The sequence below is a fragment of the Oryx dammah genome, unplaced genomic scaffold (genome assembly GCF_014754425.2).
Source record: "Oryx dammah isolate SB20612 unplaced genomic scaffold, SCBI_Odam_1.1 HiC_scaffold_6, whole genome shotgun sequence".
In the NCBI taxonomy this organism is placed as follows: domain Eukaryota; kingdom Metazoa; phylum Chordata; class Mammalia; order Artiodactyla; family Bovidae; genus Oryx; species Oryx dammah.
In genome coordinates, this window is record NW_024070190.1 from 8,353,300 (window position 1) to 8,374,917 (window position 21,618).

Below are 21,618 nucleotides of genomic sequence, written 5' to 3' on the forward strand. Positions count from 1 at the left end.
CCACGGCATTGTTCACTTTTCTGGCAGCCCCATGTTAGCAGAAGGTTCTAGCGCTGGCTCATGAAAAGAGGTCACCACTGGGAGAAATTTCTGAAAGACCTGATAAGGTCGCGAGTGCCCCAGATCTGCTCTGGCTGATTCCTGCTTGCCGTGGCGGCCTCTGGGATCAGAGACACCGTCCACCTGTCTCAGGGTCAGAGAAGCTAGAAGGCTGTATGTCATCACCATGCCTGCCCATGACAGTCTTTCCAGGGTCACTAACCTGACATAGTTTCCCCTGCATGCCTCCCTCTGGCGCCCAGCTTCACACGGACTCCTGGAAGCTGAACCCCCTCTCAGGTCACGCCTGCAGTTTCCATAGCACCCATATGCATCCCTCTGGTCAGAAGCCTCCCCGAGTACTGAGCACCTCAGGGCATCTCTGTGGCTGGCTGTCAGTGAGAAACAGGGACGGTGAGGGTGGGGATGTTGATGATCTGGGGAAAGAAGGAAGTTTTTAGCAGGTTACTGCGGAGACCACAGGCTTGAGGCTGAAAATTCAGGACAGCTGGGTTTGGGAGGTTTTCACACCCACTCCAATTCTTGACAACAATGCCTGATATCAGGAAGGCCTGATCATTCTAGAATGCCTTGTGCAGTCAGCAGACCTGCAAACTGATTTCTTTTTATTTATTTATTTTGGTTGCAATGTGAGTCATGTGGGATCTTAGTTCCCCAACCAGGGATCAAACCCACGCCCAGTGCATTGGAAGCGCAGAGTCTTAACCAATACACCACCAGGGAAGTCCCTGCAAGTTCATTTCTGCAAGGTGTAATACCTGCATGAGTCTGCAGGGGTGGGCAGTCCTGGCAGACCCACTCCTGCAGTTTAAACAGGCCAACATGAGTTGGCCTAACGCTGTGCCCTAAAGGCTGTGAAATGCCATAAAAATGCCAGGAACTATCACCGTCTTGTGATGTCCCCTATGGCGTACAAGGCAGCCCATGCTTACCCCATGGAGGATATCACAAGACGGTGATCGTTCCTGGCATTTTTATGGCATCTCACAGCCTTTATGGCACGATGTCTCATTTGATCATATAACAATCTTTTGTGCTAAATGGTGCAAGTGTCATCACCCTCTGTTTACAAACGAGCATCTGAGGCTCCTGGAGCTTAAAAGACTTGCCCAAGGAGCCTCCCCTTCCTCGTAAGTGGCAGCAGATCAGGACTCAAACATCCTTGGGGCCCAAAGAGAGTCACCTGCCAATTGATATGGTATGGTGAGTCCTGCTTCCTACATTTCAGCAGATCAGCAGCATTTTAAAACCCCTGTAACTGAGATTCAAGAACTCCAGGGCCTTGACGGTCCAAGGGCAGCCCGTGGGCCAGCAGCACCAGCAACTCCTGGGAGCTCATTAAGAAAGCAGAACCTCACGTCCAACCAGACCTACAGAATCATCGTCGGCCCATCAGCAAGATCCCAGAGACTCAGAGTTTGAGCAGCTCAGAGTTTGAAGCAATATATGATTTCTTCCCCGTGCTTTGCCTGACTTTGCTAGCCTCGTGTTGGGGAACTAGCCTCAGTGGGGAGGTCGCGAAGGAAAGAAACTTCTACCTGATTGTTTCCTGAAAACCACTAGAAAAGTTGGCTTATCTGGCCAGCTTCACCTTTTTCCTTCTCTCCCCAGCTTCCTGCTGAAACTTTCACCCAGAGATACATCTGCTCAGTCGACTCTAGATTTTCCATTCATTTCAATAAAAGTACAAACATGGAAGATGCGGTTTCAGTTTGCCTTGATTTCTGGGAACGCTAATATCTGTTTAAAGAACTCCCAATGTGATAGGGGATTAAAATGTACAAATTACTGACACCAAAAAGGACCCAGTGGGGCTGCTGGCACAAAAGCTTTTCTATATCCCCTGAGAAATGGAGTATTTCCTGTATAGCAGTAAACAAGGATGCCACAGTTATCAGGGATTCCAGCCCTCTGGGGCACTCGGGAAGGAAAGAAATGCCTGCACAATCTGGCAGCCACTAGGCTGCAGCCCCTCCCTGTGCTGAGCACTGAGGATCTCACGACGTGAAGAAACACAGGATACGGCCCCTAGGGTAGCTGAGATCCATATGAAAGGAATGATTTCAGGGAGCCCAGACTCTCGCATCTTGTAGAAAAGTGCTAAACTCCTTAACGTGGGATATCTGGTTTTCTTTAATTCACAAAAATACTTTTGATGTTCCGATTACTTGCCCTTAGTTGCAAACTTCTATATAACCTGACACACCTATACCCGCTTCCATCCCACTCCCACCCCCTACCCCGGCTCCTAGGAGCAGTTCTCTCAGGTTACTTGAGATGCTGTCTCCCAGCCCCGAAATCCTAAAAATCCCCACTGAATAAAACATAACTCTCAACTTTTAGGTTGTCACTATTTTTTAAGTCAACACCCCCAGTTTTTGATTCCAGGAATCAGGCTTCATTCAGCCTCCATGACCTTTCCTGAGTTCCAAAGAGCAGGTTCAAATAGATGCTAATCAGGGAATGGAGGGGATTCGGAGATGAGGAAGGAACCGGCAAGAAACAAGAGTGCAGCCTTGGGGCAGGGTCCTGGTTCCCCTCCAGGGATGCACAGAAAAATAAGATTGAGCCATTCTGCAGATACTGAAACCCCCACCAGGTGGGAGAAGTTAACTGTGTGCTGCCCACAAGCATGTAGACCCCAGACCCATTAGAACAACAGAAGGTTGATGAAGCTGACTCCCACTTTCCTCACTACCAACCCATCAGAAGAATGTCCGTGAGCTGATCACATCCTCTCTGAACCATTAAGATGAAACTCCTCACCCTGCGCTCCAGGTCAGGACACACAGTTCTGAGGGCATTAGTCTGCTGTGGTCCTCTTTGCCTGGCAAAGCAATAAAGCTATTTTTTTCTACTTCACCCAAAACTCTGCCTCTGAGATTTAATTTGGTATTGGGGTATGGAGGCCTGATTTGGCTTCACTATTAGGTATAAAACAAACTACATGGATATACAGTATAATGTGGGGAAACAGCCAATATTTTATAATAACTATAAATGGAGTATAGCCTCTAAAAACTGTGAATTACTAGCCTGCACACCTAAAACTTATATAACATTGTACATCAACTAAATGTTAATAATTTAAAAAAAAAAAAACAGCCAATAAAAAAAGAACTCCCAGTTTGAGATGTGACATAGTCATGAGTTTCTAGGTAAAGTCTGTGATGTTAACATTTTCCTCTCCCTTTTCTGAGAAAGAATATTCTTTCACTCCTCCAGTGGTGTGCCTAGATTAACTGACATGCCCGATCATCGACTGGTAAAATCAGCAGTTCTGTTTAGACACAAGCAGAACACAATTTATAACCAGAAAGATTTTTTTTTTAAGTGGTGAGCTCAGCTTTAGTACAGAAATTGGGCAAGGTTTTACCTGGCTTCTCTAATCAAGTTATGGTTTTGCCCCCTGCCCTCCACTGTTCTTCAGCTGACATAATAATCATTATGATTCTCTTCTGATTTTTCCCAAATATTTTTAACAGGCAGACCATAAGCTGAAATCAAGGTGTGACATCTTTCTATGTTTAATCTGCTTCAATGATCTTTCATGTTTTTTCCCCGTAGACCTTTTAACCAACTGACCCTGGTTCCTTCTGTGTTGTTTTCAGCACAATTAATTAATGGTGCTGGGCCTGCACTAAATGGCCAGTGATGCCAGTCTTGTCCCAAAGTGAGCGTCATGTTAAAGACACGTGTTTAGGGCAGTAGCTGGTGTTGCCTCTCAGGGATGCCCTCTTTGAGTCCACATGTTTGAACGAAGCAGAGAAAGACCATTTCATCTTCCCTCCAGTAATTCTCCATGAAGAAAGGGCACATACACCCATTCTGCAAGAGGCAGTAGCATACTATCCTACTCTGTTTAAAGAAAGGCAAACTCCTAATTACAAACTGAATACACTCAGGGCTACTTTACTATTAATGCATTATTTACTGAATATTTGCTTTTCTCTGTGACTAAAAGCAGGCCATTATTTCTCTCTTGACTTTGGGACAATCTGGGGCTCTGTTGAAGTTTCTAAATCAATCTGTTTCAGTCTGCTTTTAGCTGCTGTTCAGAAGAGGTACATTAAGTGCCTCTCGAGTGATTTCTGGCTGGGCCATGAAGCCACTGCTTTAAGTCAACACTGACAATGCCCCAGGCCTGGGCTCCGGTTCTGGGTTCCAGGCTGCCACATGGCTATCTTCAGAACTCGCTCCCAGTCCTTTCCACTAAGGGATGCTGGTCACTGAAAGCTCACCAGTGCTCCTTCCTCTAGAACAAGTGCTCTGACTTACCACTTGGCCTTTTAAAGGAGCCAGTCCAAATTATCTCTGAACATTCAAAAACGTTGGCGCCTCACACCTCCAAGCTGAATTTGACATTGACAAAATGGTAGAATCTCAGAAAAAAATTCTGATCAGCATGTAACCTTCATTCCTAAAACCTCTTTACGCCTGGAACTCAATGATGTTTTTTGTCTACCTTGCAACTTCTAAAGGCAACTTTTCAGACCAGGGCTGAAGTTTGAACCAGATGGTAAATGGGACAAGGTGATTGTACAGGGGGTTTGGTGGCATGGAAGTAAGGGGGTGGGGTGGAAAGAAGGCAGTGGTGAAGGAGTGAACAACCCTCAACTTCCAAATTTTTTTCCACTTCTGAGGCTGATGAAAGAGAAATTCCCCAGGCCCACCTAGTCACCTTGACCAATATTCTTTCCTGTTTTTTTTTTTTTTCCTGAGTAGATCTGATTTGGGCCAATAGTAAGGTCCCTGACATAGTCACAGAGGACCTCAGCTTTGGGTGACCATGAGATCTAGGGATGGGCATAGTTGATAACCCAGGGCCAACACTAAGCATCTGACTCTGGAGGAGGTTGGGGCACTCTGCTGTACATTGTGGCAGAGGGCTGGCATCTGGACTTCTGACCTCTTTTAAAGGGAGGTCATTTCAATGAGAAAATATGCATGCGTAAATACAGTCAACAAAGTTCAGACAATGCTTTGACTTTGATAGGCAACACTGCCAGATATTCAGACACCTGCCTCCAACCATATAATCAAAAGAGGAAATGTCTTGTGCCAAGAGGAAATCAATAATCAAGTGTTTGCCATGAGCACCCGCGGGGTCGAGAAACTAAGTTACAGGGAGTAGCCATCTCACGTGGCTCCATGGACCTATCCTCAGCCCAGTCTGAGGAGGATAACAGAACCATACAGTTTTCCCGTTTCTACCCTTTCTGGGGACTTACCACAGCCCATCTCTGGAAGCTGCTGCCTTCTCTCACCTACTAGAAAGGAATTCCTGGGGTGAAGAGCTAGAGGCGGAGGAAGGGTGTTCACCACTTCTGAAAGGAATGAATTCCGATGCTGGAACCTCACTAAGACAACGAGTGACACGGTGACTTCTCCCTACCGTGTCTGCTGGCCCATCTCATCACCCACCCAGCAGCATCAGCGTTCCGGAGAGCAGCCCCACGCTGAGCCAGCATCCCAGGGGAGGTGCCTACCTGTATCTCTGCTTCACTGACTGCTTCTCCGCTGACTTGTAGATGTGCCCCGCGTAGTACAAGGGGAAGAATAAAAAGTTCCAGTTGGTGGCAAACCACGTCAGGGTGAAGGGAGCATCGAACTTCCTGAAGGTCAGCTTGGCGAGCTGCGTGGCGCCCGCCCAGGAGGCGCACACACACAGCGCCACCGCCACACCCCAGAAGATCTTCTTGAGCTGCGCGCGGGAGCATCTCCAGCAGCGGCGGCTCGATCTCCCACCGGGCTCGGTCCCCGCCGGCGCCTGGGCCTCCGCCGGGCCCGGGGAGTCCCGGGGGCGCTCCTCCCCTGGCGGCAGAGAAGGGAGAAGTTAACTGGGGCCTCCACACCTTCACGCGGCCAGGCCGAACGGGGTTGGGGTGCGGTTGGGGTGCGAGGGATGCCAGGAGGGTAACTGACTCCCTCACTGCTATAGTCATTGCTACCCTGGGGAGGAGAGGTCGGGGGTGTGTGGGGGGAATGGGGGCCTGGAGACAGCTTCCTGAAACAAAACTTGAAGACATCGTCTCTGGTTTTCTTGTCCTCTAGAATTGTTATTGTTTGATCGCCAAGTCGTGTCCTACTCTTCCCCTAGAATCCTCTAGAAGCTTGAACCCCCAAAAATGGTTCAGTCGTGGGCTGGCAGCATCAGCACCATCCCCAGCTTGTTGGCAATGCAGAATCTCAGGAACCCTGGCATCAGAATGTGTATTTCAGCAGGTGATCTCTGTGCACACCTGGAGAAGCGGAAACATTTCTCCAGAACGCAGAGTGGCTGAAATATTTTACCAAATATTTCACTAATATTTCAGCTCACAGGGACTGATGTGCCACTCCGGTGGTGGGCGGTGCTAGGGGCTAGGGATTCCCTCCTGAGAAGGTCATAGGCCTTGACCTCTAGAAGCTCCTGTTACAGTGACAGAAGCTCCTCCTTGCCTGGCACTTAAGGGCATGGATGCCAAGAGTCTCATCTTCTTTCACATGCAGAGCAAAAACAGATCGTCCTGGAACTTCCCTGGTGATCCAGTGGCTAAGACTCTGCCCTTCCAAAGTAGGGGGTGTGGCTTTGATCCCTGGTCAAGGAGCTAAGATCCCACATGACTGTGGGGTGTGGCCAAAAAAAAAGAAATAGGTATCTGTCACTCATTGGAAAAGACCCTGATGCTTGGGAAGACTGAGGGCAAGAGGAGAAGGGGACGGCAGAGGATGAGATGGTTGGATGGCATCACTGACTCAATGGACATGAGTTTGAGCAAACTCTGGGAGATGGTGAAGGACAGGGAAGCCTGGCCTGCTACAGTCCATGGCGGTCTCAAAGAGATACAGCAGGAGAGACTGAACAACAACCCTCTTACTCCTCTATTTGCTCTTACTGACTCCTGGCTGATGGCCGTCAGTCCCACTGTGAAGTGTTACTTAAAAACCACAGCCTCTGGCAGCTGGTGCTCTGAAAGCCCTCCAATGATGGGCTGGAGGACCATGTGACTTCTGGAAGCCAGGCTGCAGCCCAGAGCGTGGCTATGCAGCAGCACTGTTCCCACAGACCATGAGAAAATGGAAAAGGCACTCTCTTCCACTGTTTGGTTTCCATTCATGATTGTGTGCAGGTCAGTCAGCTGGAAATTTAAACAGAACTGTAACTTGTATAAGATGTGACCATGGGTGGGGGCGAATTTCCAAGAGATGGCCTACTTGCCTTTTATATGATCAGCCAGGCACTCAGCTGAAAGACGGCAGACCCTGCAGTGGTACAGGAGATGGGTACAAAGTATATTGGGGTCAAATGGTACTCTATGGAAGCTGTTTAAACTTCATTGCAATTTCAATAGCTCTAATACTATGTCACCCTGCTTATTTAACTTCTATGCAGAGTACATCATGAGAAACGCTGGACTGGAAGAAACACAAGCTGGAATCAAGACTGCCAGGAGAAATATCAATCACCTCAGATACACAGATGACACCACCCTTATGGCAGAAAGTGAAGAGGAACTAAAAAGCCTCTTGATGAAAGTGAAAGAGGAGAGTGAAAAAGTTGGCTTAAAGCTCAACATTCAGAAAATGAAGATCATGGCATCCGGTCCCATCACTTCATGGGAAATAGATGGAGAAACAGTGGAAACAGTGTCAGACTTTATTTTTGGGGGCTCCAAAATCACTGCAGATGGTGACTGCAGCCATGAAATTAAAAGACTCTTACTCCTTGGAAGAAAAGTTATGACCAAACTAGATAGCATATTCAAAAGCAGAGACATTACTTTGCTGACTAAGGTCCGTCTAGTCAAGGCTATGGTTTTTCCTGTGGTCATGTATGGATGGGAGAGTTGGACTGTGAAGAAGGCTGAGCACCGAAGAGTTGATGCTTTTGAACTGTGGTGTTGGAGAAGACTCTTGAGAGTCCCTTGGACTGCAAGGAGATCCAACCAGTCCATTCTGAAGGAGATCAGCCCTGGGATTTCTTTGGAAGGAATGATGCTAAAGCTGAAACTCCAGTACTTCGTCCACCTCATGGGAAGAGTTGACCCATTGGAAAAGACTCTGATGCTGGGAGGGATTGGGGGCAGGAGGAGAAGGGGACGACAGAGGATGAGATGGCTGGATGGCATAACGGACTCGATGGACGTGAGTCTGAGTGAACTCCGGGAGTTGGTGATGGACAGGGAGGCCTGGTGTGTTGCGATTCATGGGGTCGCAAAGAGTCGGACACGACTGAGTGACTGAACTGAACTGAATACTATGAAACCAAGTTTTATATATTACACTATCTGAAATATAATAATTCTTTTTAAAATATTTATTTACTTATTTGGCCATGCCCGATCCTAGTTGTGGCACTCAGATCTTGGTAAAAGCATAGCATGTGAGATCTCTAGTTGCAGCAGCAAGGATTGAACCCAGGTCACTGAACTGGGAGTGTGATGTCTTAGCCACTGGACCAAGGGAAAGTCCCAGAAATATAATAATTCTGTGAAGCAAAATCCTGATTCAAGGTAGCTTGTTACATGTTTTTATTGTTTAGTTGCTAAGTCACGTCTGACTCTTTGTGACCCCCATGGACTATAGCCTGCCAGGCTCCTCTGTCCCTGGGATTTCCCAGGCAAGAATACTGGAGTGGGCTGCCATTTCCTTCTCCTGGGGATCTTCCTGACCCAGGGATCGAACCCTCGTCTCCTTCATTGGCAGGCAGATTCCTTACCACTGAGTCACCTGGGAAACTCCAGCCTATTACATAGGTGTTAGCTAATCCTAGCATTAATTGCTAAGTCTGGCTGTATCTCTCTGTTGTGTTTTTTTGCCACACCACGCAGCCTGTGGGATCTTAATTTCCTGATGAGGTATCAAATCCAGGTCCTCAGCAGTGAAAGCAGAGTCCCAATCACTGGATTGCCACGGAAGTCCTGGGTTGTATCACTTTTAGCCAAGGGTAATCCAAAGCCTTATGTAGCTGGCCAAGGAGGGACAATGTCCTTTACTGACCCAAATCCTTGACACCGTCTAGTAAATATATTGTGCTTCTGTGCTTGCTTTATTAATATTTATTCTCCCTCCTCCTCTTTTCATGTATGCATATATCTGAGTCAGAAAGCACCTGACCACCTCTGAGCTGCCAACAAGTTGTGTGTTTCTGGCATGGGCTGCAGAGAGGGGAGAAGCAGAGAGGGCAAAAGCAAGGAGGATCCCTCTCCTTCTGCCTAATACCCTTCCGCTAGGACATCGTGTCTTTGTTCACAGTGAATCCCTACAACTTCCATTTTCAGACAGAAGCACACAGGTTTCAGTGTATACACTAACTCCCTGACATTTGGGGTGAGCCTCTGCAACCCGTCACTGCTGAGTGTTCAAGCAGTGTTAGGGCTGGGAGATACCTTGACCACCAGCATCAACTATCAGAAACTCATACCAAAAAGATAATTACAGAGATGAAAGGAAAAATGTCCACATAGAAAGGAAATGCAGTTTCACAGTATTAACTGGCCATTTAAGAATAGAACCTAGAGGAGGCTGAAAAAAAATTCAGGCTCCTAACATGTTTTTTCATCCAGTTTTGCCAATTAAGTTTGAAAACTTAAAGAATGAAGCAATGACTGATGCTATGCAGTGTTACAATGAAGGTAAAGTCACCAAATCATGTCATATTGTACTGTTAGGACTTCCTGGTGGTCCAGTGGGTAAGATTCTGCCTTCCGATGGAGAAGATGCAGGTTCAATCCCTGGATAGGAAAGATCCCAAATGCCGCAAGGGGGGGAAAAAAACCAGCCAAACAAACAAAACAAATTGAGCTCATAAAAAGTGTAAAATTAAATCTCTCTTTTAAAAGACTGGACTATTTAAATGTCTTTATATATTTGGATTAAAGAAATTATATCCAACTTTTTAACCTCTTGGCTCATTTGACCAGGGCATATTGATAATACACAAGCAAAATAAAGACATTCTGCATTCTATTATTAAAAAATAAGATAGAACTATGTTTCCCTAAGTATAATGCAATTAACAGGTACAGTATTATCAGAAAGAAGGATCCCAGGATCAGAAGTTTGGGAAACAGATTCTTTTGCTACACGACTAACAGATGTAGTGGATTTCCAAAAGGCAGCTGGAGAATGTGTGCTTCCCATATTATTTCAACATAATACCTGTGGTAGGACTGGGGTCCCCTAGAACACACTTTTGGAAACACTGGAATAGACCATAAAGAATTAGAGGTATTCAAACCCAATGCATTGCAAACTTTCCATTTCATGGCCCGGAGTCTCATAGAGTGATAAATCACTTACCAATTTCATTACCTCACTCATTCCTAATCCTTCTTTTAAACTAGACCTACCTCATGTAAACTAAAATATTCTTTACAAAATCATTACAAAAGTATTTCCTAGTATAAATAAAAACAGTGCACTGCATATTCGAATCTTAGTACCTAGAGATATCACTGGACATTTTGCTGCATTTTCCCCAGCAAAATTTGTATCTTCGCACAACACATACACATTCACACACAACAAAACTGGGATTATACTGTATTTTTGGCCACCAGTCATCTAGCCAGATGCATAAGAGCACGTATTTCTAAATCTCACAGGGCTGCATATACTGCAACATCCTAGGAGCACTTCAATCTGCTAGGAAGTTACCACGAAGCGTCTGCCCTGTGCCAAGAACTTTGGTGGTCAATAAATAAATATAAAACATGGTTGCATCCTGCTCTTCAGGAACTTACAGTCTATCTGGGAGTGACAAAACAGATCTATGAAAGAATTACAGAACAATTACAAATGGAGAAATTTTGACTGCAAGGCAAACTCTGAAGAGAGTGACACCAGTGTGGCCGTGGTCCCAGAAAGATCAGAGGAGGCAGAAGCTTGGCTTGGGTATTGCAGGATAGAAAGGATGAAGAACAAGAGAAGCAAAGATCAGGATCAGGACCTGGTCTGCCCCAAGAGTGGTGAGGAAGATGGTGAGCTCTGAAATCCGCCACTGCCTTGCATCACTGCAATGCCCAATCTTGCTCTGGCCAGATACACAGCAGGAGAAGTTGCCAGGCTAGCAGAAGAGACTAGCAAATTCAGATTTTGGAATTTACTTTTTCTAGGAAGTAAACATACATTATACACGCCCCAGTGTCCATAACAAACAGATAAAATTAGAGAATAAAGATAGAATGACACAATGAATTTGGTTAGCAGATGTGTTTACTCTCCTGTATTTGAAAGGCAGCAAACACATCCCATCCCAGGCTACCGTTCTCAAGGCCATTTTCAGCAGCTGTCCAACTGATGCTGGATTTCAGAAAGGGAGAATGACACCGAGGGGGCCAGTTTCCCCTTTCAAAATCCTCTTGTATATTCCTGTGCAAGAAATTCTGGTTTATTTTCTCTCCCCTCCTAAATTACAAGTGACTCCTCCGTACCAGTGACTTCGTGGTCACAGGAACACAAGTGACCAAGTGTTTGTTGTCACTCTTTATCACCCCTGAAAGAGGCACTGCAGAGTGTCACAAAGAAATCAGGGCTGAATGAGCCTCATGCTGCGTCCTGTCTCAGCTCCTCTGACCGTGATGACACAATTAAAATACTCTTTATGTCATCCTCACTCGCCAAGACCCCCTTCCCACTAACAAGCCCTCTATTTATGATCTTGAATTGGCCATCCTAACCTTGCACTTGAGCCAAGGGTTCTGGGCTCAGTGCAAAGGAGATGATACATTTTGACCCCATGGTTGTACTGACAGACGTGGTCATTGTGGTATCATGCACATCCCTTTGGCTGTGTTGTTTCTACACGTGCTGTGTACACCACTTGATTCACTTGAAATAGCTGGGGGACAGGTGGGCGTTTCCCGGTTACCGTCACTGGAGCTGCTTCCACTGAGCATTTTGGAGAAAGGTGTGTGTGTGTGTAGGAAGAGTGTTCTCCTACACACAATGCATATTCCACGGCATGCTAAGATATAACCATACCTGTGTGTAAACTGCCATCCTGAGCTGTGTTCATCCATGCTAAGTTGCTTCAGTCGTGTCTGACTCTTTGTGATGCTACGGACCGTAACCTTTCAGACTCCTCTGTCCATGGGATTCTCTAGGTAAGAATCCTGGAGTGGGTTGTCATGCCTTCCTCCAGGGGTCTCCCTGACCCAGGGTTCAAACCCACGTCTCTTCAGTCCCCTGCATTGATAGGTAGTTCTTTACCACTAACATCACCTGGGAAGCCAATAATTATTATAATATTATATATTATAATCAATTAACAGAGTGGGTTGCCAGTCCCTTCTCCAGGGGATCTTCTCAAACCAGGGACTGAACCCAGGTCTCCTGCATTGCAGGTGAACTCTTCACTGTTTGAGCCAGTGTTCAGTGTCACGCAATTTGCTGGAACCAGACATTAGTCCTACTTGCAAAATCATATCTGATAGTTCTCTCTTAAAAGGGATCTAGAAAGATTTGCACTCTTCAGTCAAGCAGTACCTAGAGGCTGTGTTCCTACCTAGCAGAAGGAAACTCTTGGAGGTCTGGTTCAGTGGCTAACTCATTCTGGGACCCAGGCAAGCCCTCTGTCCCATGAGGTGTCTATTGTTTTTTGCTGAGAAAATTATGAATTGAGGGCCTTTTTGGGTTTAGTTAGTGAAAGTCATTTCTCCAACAAGAAAGCAAGAACAACTGGAAAATCACTCACTGTAAACTTCAAATTCCCATAAAATGGCTCCTCCAAGCCTCTGAGAGAACACAAATGGTGACTTCTCTAGTGGTCCAGTGGTTAAGAATCCACCTTCCAATGTAGGGGATGTGGGTTCAATCCCTGGTCAGGGAATTAAGATCCCACTGGCCTTCTGCTTGACAACTACTGAGCCTGCAGGCTCTAGAGTTTGTGTTCTACAACTAGAGAAATGTCCACGTGCTGTAACAAAGACCCAGCACAGCCAAAAAAGAGAGAGACAGAACACAAATATTTCTTTTTCGAGGTCCCCTAGAAAAAGCAGATGCTTACTGACTCTTTCTCTGAAGAAGTAGCCAGGAAGTTCTGCACTTAGAAAGTGCAAGAGTCACTGTCTTAAGGATAAGGGACTCAGAGCTGGACTCAAGGATAACCCACAGGCTGGCCTGGTCCCAGCCTCCTGGAAGTGGAGGGGTTATCATCCTGAAGAGAACAGAAGAGACCGCCCCATGACACCTCCATCAGTAAGACCTACACGGTTAATTTTTCAAAGCTTTTTTTTGAGGACTAATTTTCCTAACTGCAAAATTCACTTGTTTCAGAAGTGCAATTCATGATTCTTAGTAAATCTACAGAATCGTGAATCTATCAGCCCATCCAGTCTTAGAACACTTCCACCATCTCAAAATGGGTCCTCATGTGTGCTCTGAAGTCACTCCCCAGCCCCCTGCCCCCATCCCAGGCAACCACAAATCTTCTATCACTACAGATTTGCCTACTCTGGTTTTTTCATATAAATTTGTCGACTTTTGCATCTTTTTACTCGGCATAATGTATTTGAGGTTCCTCCATGGCACTCCTGGCCTGCGGCAGGAGTTCATTCTTTTTACAGCTGGATAGTAGGGCATATGGCTAGTCTAAATTTTGCTTATCCAGTTATCAGTTGATGGACAAGGGTACAGTTTCTAGTTCTTTGGCTACTGTGAATAACGCTACTGTGAATAACGCTGCTATGAACACTGATATATACAGTAAGTCCCCTACAGGTGAACCTGCAAGTTGTAAACTTTCAGAGATGTGAACGTGTGTTCCATCAGTGTCAGGACTGAGAACCCTGCAGCTTGCCCTCCGTCTCCTACTGCCGATGATCCTTCCACTCCACCATCTCCCATCTCCACTCCCTCCTCCAGGCAGTAACTCTTGCCTGTTCACTTGATGCCAGACCCTGTATGCCAGCTGTTATACTGTACTACTGTGCTTTTCAGGGTACTGTACTGTAAAGTTAAAATGTTTTGTTTGTTTTTATGTATTGTTTGTGTGAAAAGTATTGTAAGCCTATTACAGTACAGTACAATATAGCAGATTGTGTTAGTTGGGTACCTGGGCTTATTTTGTTGAACTTAGGAAAAAATCAGACTTAAGAACACGCTCTCAGAACAGAACTTGTTTGTATGTTGGGGACTTAAGTCTTTGTACAGATATGTTTTTGTTTCTCTTAGATGGACTAAAGTTTTAGCCAATTTATTGACACGTACTGTGAGGCATAAGGAGAAGGCAGTGGCGCCCCACTCCAGTACTCTTGCCTGGAAACTCCCATGGACAGAGGAGCCTGGTAGGCTGCAGCCCATGGTGTTGCTAAGGGTTGGACACGACTGAGTGACTTCACTTTCACTTTTCACTTTCATGCATTGGAGAAGGAAACGGCAACCCACTCCAGTGATCTTGCCTGGAGAATTCCAGGGACAGGGGAGCCTGGTGGGCTGCCGTCTATAGGGTCGCACAGAGTCAGACACGACTGAAGCGACTTAGCTGCTGCTAGCTAGCTGTGAGGCATAAGGTAGACACACACCCTTTGCTAGGGGAGCTTGTCTGTCCAAGTGTTGGGGTTTACGGTATCCACGTCGTAGATGGGTCAATGCCTGCAATTGACCCACACAAGACACAATTGATGGCTGCTCTGGGAACAGAGCCCCCGCCCTTTTCTTTTTCTGGATTGCCCAGGGAATAGGGCTTGATGAGCAGTTTCCCCATTTGCTGATCACTGACGCATATATCCTTTCAGGGCCTGGTCACCCAAGGAAACCGCTTTTATAAAGTCAGGGGCTTGGAAGAAAGCTTCTGTTTATGGCCATTTGCAAGTGTAATTCATCTCCCAAAAATGCAGTTCAGGTTTTGTTTACCTCATCTGCTCATTAAATACTTGCTCAGTGAATTTACGTGTGACTGTTTCTTTTAAGACATGGTTTTGCGGGAAGGGAAGAAAAGGCTGCCACATGTGTAAAGCTACCCCAGGCCCTGGGTGTCCCCAAAGCAATCTTGATGTCACATATCCTGACAGATGACGCTCATCTGCACTTGTCAAACTTCTGTTTGTATTCCTGGTCTTTGGGTCAGAAAATATTCCCATTATTCATGCATGATGAAGCATCAGTCACACTCCTGTCTGGCAAAGGGCCCCAGGAAAGATAATTAACTCCACAGATAATTAAAGCTGACCCTGAGTAAGGGAGAAGAAGAGGGCACGGGGAAGCAAAGGGCAGGTGATGAGTTGTTGTGTTTTTTTAAATTTATTTCAGACTGTGTGGTTATGCAATTGCACCGCTTGCAGGATCTTAGTTTCCCAACCAGGGAATTGAACCCAGGTCCTTGGCAGTGAAAACATGAAGTCCTAACCACTGGACCCCCAGGGAATTCCCCAAGTGACAGTTAAACATACAGTGTATATGCTCTCTGCCATGAGATTTTACACAGCTTTTTCCAAAACTTGCCTTAATGTTGGCAAAATATGACTATTCTTCCTTTGTGGGACAGCTGAGGGTCTCACAGTTAGTCTCCCAAGCTCACAGAGTAGTGAGGGGCTGAATGCAGTTCCAAGCATCCATCTGACCCCAAAGCATCCAGAGGAATGGACAGCATCCTTATTCTTTCCTTTGGAAGTGATTGGTGCTGACCACCTTGGTCACTTCTGCCTATTACTAAAGAGGGGCTTTAAGTTTTCAAAAGGACAGACTCTATTTTTAAATTCAGAGCATCCTGAGTGTGTATGGAACTCTGGGTTGGGGTTCACCAACATGAAATGAAGACTTTTGTGAGCTGAATGTCTATGTCCTCCTTCAATTTATACATTAAGACTGTAACCTCCAATGGGTGCATTTGCAGTTGAAGCCTCTAAGGTCATAAGTGTAGGGCCCTGATCTGATAGGGTTGGTGGCATTATGGGAAGAGAAACAGCAGGGAGCTCTTCCTGTCATATAGAGAGGAGCTGCATGAGGACACAGCAAAGAAGAGGCTGTCTATAAGCCAGGAAGAGCACCTCCACCAGAAGCCAACTTTGCCTACAACTTGATCTTGGTGATTGCAGCCATGAAATTAAAAGAGGCTTACTCCTTGGAAGGAAAGTTATGACCAACCTAGACAGCATATTCAAAAGCAAAGACATTACTTTGTCAAAAAAGGTCTGTCTAGTCAAGGCTATGGTTTTTCCAGTGATCATGTATGGATGTGACAGTTGGACTGTGAAAAAAGCTGAGTGCTGAAGAATTGATGCTTTTGAACTGTGGTGTTGGAGAAGACTCTTGAGAGTCCCTTGGACTGCAAGGAGATCCAACCAGTCCATCCTAAAGGGGATCAGTCCTGGGTGTTCATTGGAAGGACTGATGTTGAAGATGGAACTCCAATACTTTGGCCACCTGATGCGAAGAGCTGACTCATTTGAAAAGACCCTGATGCTGGGAAAGATTGAAGGCAGGAGGAGAAGGGGACGACAGAGGATGAGATGGTTGGATGGCATCACCGACTCAATGGACATGGGTTTGGGTGGACTCTGGGAGTTGGTGATGGACAGGGAGGCCTGGCGTGCTGTGGTCCATGGGGTCGCAAAGAGTCGGACACGACTGAGCGACTGAACTAAAACTGAAACTGATCTTGGACTTCCAGCTTGCAGAACAGTGAGAAAATAGTCTATTAAGTCATCCAGGCGGTGGTACTTTGTCACAGCAGCCTGAGCAGACTGGCCTGAGGGTGTTACAGCAGGGAGTGCACTGTGTTTGTGAAGGTGTGAGGCATAGACCAAGAGCTGTCACTGTGCAGAAAGTGGTGACAAGCTGTGGATGAGTGTTTATTGTGATAACCTCTTGAAGAAATGCCGCCATATCGTAACCAAGAGAAGACTGAGGAGGCATGTGATACGGCATGCTGGACAGCATCCTAGAACAGAAAAAGATGGTAGGTAAGAACCAAAGAAATCTGAATAAATATGAATTTCAGTTAATAATAATGCATCAATGTTGGCTCATTAATTGTGATAAATGTACCATACTAATAGAGGATGTTGATCATTGAGTTCCAGAAAAACATCTATTTCTGCTTTATTGACTATGCCAAAGCCTTTGACTGTGTGGATCACAATAAAGTGTGAAAAATTCTGAAAGAGATGGGAATACCAGACCACCTAACGTGCCTCTTGAGAAATCTGTATGCAGGTCAGGAAGCAACAGTTAGAACTGGACATGAAACAACAGACTGGTTCCAAATAGGAAAAGGAGTACGTCAAGGCTGTATATTGTCACCCTGCTTATTTAACTTATATGCAGAGTACATCATGAGAAACGCTGGACTGGAAGAAACACAAGCTGGAATCAAGACTGCTGGGAGAAATATCAATAATCTTACATATGCAGATGACACCACCTTTATGGCAGAAAGTGAAGAGGAACTAAAAAGCCTCTTGATGAAAGTGAAAGAGGAGAGTGAAAAAGTTGGCTTAAAGCTCAACATTCAGAAAACGAAGATCAGGGCATCTGGTCCCATCACTTCATGGGAAATAGATGGGGAAACAGTGGAAACAGTGTCAGAATTTATTTTGGGGGGCTCCAAAATCACTGCAGATGGTGACTGCAGCCATGAAATTAAAAGACTCTTACTCCTTGGAAGAAAATTTATGACCAACCTAGATAGCATATTCAAAAGCCGAGACATTACTTTGCCAACAAAGGTCCGTCTAGTCAAGGTTATGGTTTTTCCTGTGGTCATGTATGTATGTGAGAGTTGGACTGTGAAGAAGGCTGAGCACTGAAGAGTTGATGCTTTTGAACTGTGGTGTTGGAGAAGACTCTTGAGAGTCCCTTGGACTGCAAGGAGATCCAACCAGTCCATTCTGAAGGAGATCAGCCCTGGGATTTCTTTGGAAGGAATGATGCTGAGGCTGAAACTCCAGTACTTTGTCCACCTCATGTGAAGAGTTGACTCATTGGAAAAGACTCTGATGCTGGGAGGGCTTGGGGGCAGGAGGAGAAGGGGACGACAGAGGATGAGATGGCTGGATGGCATCACTGACTCGATGGACGTGAGTCTGAGTGAACTCTGGGAGTTGGTGATGGACAGGGAGGCCTGGCTTGCTGCGATTCATGGGGTCGCAAAGAGTCAGACACGACTGAGCGACTGAACTGAACTGAACTGAACTGAACTGAATAATAGAAGAAATTGGATGTGAAGTATTTAAGAGCTCTCTGTACTATCTCTGCAACTTTTCTGTAAATCTAAACTATTCTAAAATAGGGCATCCCCAGTGGCTCAGTGGTAAAAAATCCACCTGCAATGCAGGAGACATGTGTTTGATCCCTGGGTTGGGAAGGTCTCCTGGAGAAGGAAATGGAAAACCACTCCAGTGTTCTTGCCTGAAAAATCCCTGGAGAGAGGAGCCTGGCAGGCTATAGTCCATGGGGTCGCAAAAGAGTCAGACACGGCTTAGTGACTAAACAACAACAATTCTAAAATACAAGATTTATTTTTTAAAAAAAAGAAAGAAATAACTGCCATAGATGACTACATTAGAAATGCCAGGTACTTTTCTGAATTGCTTAAACCTTTGCTGTAATTCAACGTCTAGCGGGCCTTAGAAAGCATCACTATGAAGAAAGCTAGTGGAGGTGATGGAATTCCAGTTGAGCTGTTTCAAATCCTGAAAGATGATGCTGTGAAAGTGCTACACTCAATATGCCAGCAAATTTGGAAAACTCAGCAGTGGCCACAGGACTGGAAAAGGTCAGTTTTCATTCCAGTCCCAAAGAAAGGCAATGCCAAAGAATGCTCAAACTACCGCACAATTGCACTCATCTCACACTCTAGTAAAGTAATGCTCTAAATTCTCCAAGCCAGGCTTCAGCAATACATGAACTGTGAACTTCCAGATGTTTAATGTGGTTTTAGAAAAGGCAGAGGGAGCAGAGATCAAATTGCCAGCATCTGCTGGATCATGGAAAAAGCAAGAGAGTTCCAGGAAAACATCTATTTCTGCTTTACTGACTATGCCAAAGCCTTTGGCTGTTTGGATCACAATAAAGTGTGTAAAATTCTGAAAGAGATGGGAATACCAGATCACCTGACCTGTCTCTTGAGAAATCTGTATGCAGGTCAGGAAGCAACAGTTAGAACTAGACATGGAACAACAGACTGGTTCCAAATAGGAAAAGGAGTATGTCAAGGCTGTATATTGTCACCCTGCTTATTTAACTTATATGCAGAGTACATCATGAGAAACGCTGCGCTGGAAGAAGCACAAGCTGGAATCAAGATTCCCAAGAGAAATATCACTCACCTCAGATATGCAGATGACACCACCCTTATGGCAGAAAGTGAAGAGGAGCTAAAAAGCCTCTTGATGAAGTTAAAGAGGAGAGCGAAAAAGTTGGCTTAAAGCTCAACATTCAGAAAACGAAGATCATGGCATCTGGTCCCATCACTTCATGGGAAATAGATGGGGAAACAGTGGAAACAGTGTCAGACTTTATTTTGGGGGGCTCCAAAATCACTGCAGATGGTGACTGCAGCCATGAAATTAAAAGACGCTTACTCCTTGGAAGAAAATTTATGACCAACCTAGATAGCATATTCAAAAGCCGAGACATTACTTTGCCAACAAAGGTCCGTCTAGTCAAGGTTATGGTTTTTCCTGTGGTCATGTATGGATGTGAGAGTTGGACTATGAAGAAAGCTAAGCGCCGAAGAAGTGATGCTTTTGAACTGTGGTGTTGGAGAAGACTCTTGAGAGTCCCTTGGACTGCAAGGAGATCCAACCAGTCCATTCTGAAGGAGATCAGCCCTGGGATTTCTTTGGAAGGAATGATGCTGAGGCTGAAACTCCAGTACTTTGTCCACCTCATGTGAAGAGTTGACTCATTGGAAAAGACTCTGATGCTGGGAGGGCTTGGGGGCAGGAGGAGAAGGGGACGACAGAGGATGAGATGGCTGGATGGCATCACTGACTCGATGGACGTGAGTTTTAGTGAACTCCGGGAGATGGTGATGGACAGGGAGCCTGGCGTGCTGCAATTCATGGGGTCGCAAAGAGTCCGACATGACTGAGCGACTGCACTGAAGTGAACTGAACTTGCTGTAATTCCTGGAGATTAACATGCAGAGATGCATGACAGCATGGCAGCTGCAAAGTTGTTTTTTGTTTTCTGTTTTTTTTTTTTGCAAAGTTGTTTTTAAAAAACAAAATTATTTCCCTGGTGTGGATACAGAACTGGGAGGTGAAGGAAGGCTGCTTTTAGAAGGGGGTGGAGCCAGTTGGCAGAAGGAACTTCACTGGAAGTTCCACCTGGTTGCATCACTGGTCTGAACCAGCCCCAAATCTGGCCTGCTCCCTGGCCATCATCACCACCTCTGAAAACAGACTGGTTTTTCCGCCCCACTCCTCACATCCTTAGAGGTCCCCAAATAACTCCCAGTATCCAAACCACACTGCCTCTTGCAGTGAATTTAAAATAATTCTGGAATGTTCACAGCTCAAAGCAAACATGACTTGTGAGAAGGTGAGTGGATACGGGTAAGCTTGAGATAATGCCCTAGCGCCTCGGGGGAGGGAAGAGGCCACCTTGGGAGGGGAGCAAGGGCCTGTTTGGATCCGTGGTCTGAAGACACCTGGGCTCGAAGGGATCAGTTTTAATCCCTGCACCTGCCAGTCGTGGCCTGTTAGCCTCCAGAGTTCCATTGCCTGCCCAGGCACATCATACTTCTGTTCAGAGCAGGCACTCACCCCAGAAAGATCAGGGGATATTCCTGCACTGCTGGGACCCGCACACAAATACCAACTTATGTACACAATCCTCTTCTCTCAAGTCTGTGTGGTGGGAGTCAGGCTGTCGTGTCTCACAGGGAGACGGGGGTTATAGGAAGGCAGACTGTGTGCAGCACAGCCCCCCAGGAAAGAAGGGTACATGGAGTCTCCCCCTCCAACGGGGAGCAGGGAGACAGGGCAATATTTTAACTGGTGGCCTAGGTGGTTACACAACTCATCTTGATGCACAAAGAGCATTGTCTTCTAGAACATCTGGTTCTCAGCAGAGTCATATAACAGAGTCCATATAGCAGAGTCCATCTCTAAGGCAGGACTGAGGGTGCTTGCTCAAGGACCCAAGTGTGGTCAGCTTAAGGTATCAAAAGTCCTCCTTGGCTTCGCTCCCCCCCTCTGCCTGGGCTGAGGGTGATGGGCTGAGCACATCCCAGGCAGAGAGGCTTTGTTGTGGAAACACCCAGGCCAGCTCCAGGCAAAGCTGGAAATTTGCACACTCCTCTTTGGGGTCTTTCTAGACCTCTTTCTGTACCCTCATCATGGGGGGCTATTGTCTGGAGTCCATTGCTTTCCTGCTGCTGAAGATTCATAGAATCTAAGTACTCATTTAACTTTTCTTCTTCTTCCTGCCCAGATACCAAATCGCACCCCTGAAAAACACACACACACATGCACACATGTACACACATATACATAAATACAAGCATGCACACACACACACACACAAGAACACACACATACATACAAGCACACATACACACACATGAGTATACACACATGCACATATGTACACACATATACATAAATACAAGCATGCACACACACA

The 21,618-nt window shown here is 45.9% G+C and overlaps 1 protein-coding gene across 1 annotated transcript in view; it reads right to left on the minus strand.

Annotated features, from left to right (window-relative positions):
- The window catches only part of SLC35F3 (solute carrier family 35 member F3), a 135,006-nt gene that overhangs the window by 105,114 nt on the left and 8,274 nt on the right, over positions 1–21,618 (minus strand). Inside the window, exon 2 of the mRNA XM_040242730.1 lies at positions 5,550–5,874. Within this exon, the coding sequence (XP_040098664.1) occupies positions 5,550–5,874 (325 nt within the window). The remainder of the gene's footprint in view (positions 1–5,549; positions 5,875–21,618) is intronic.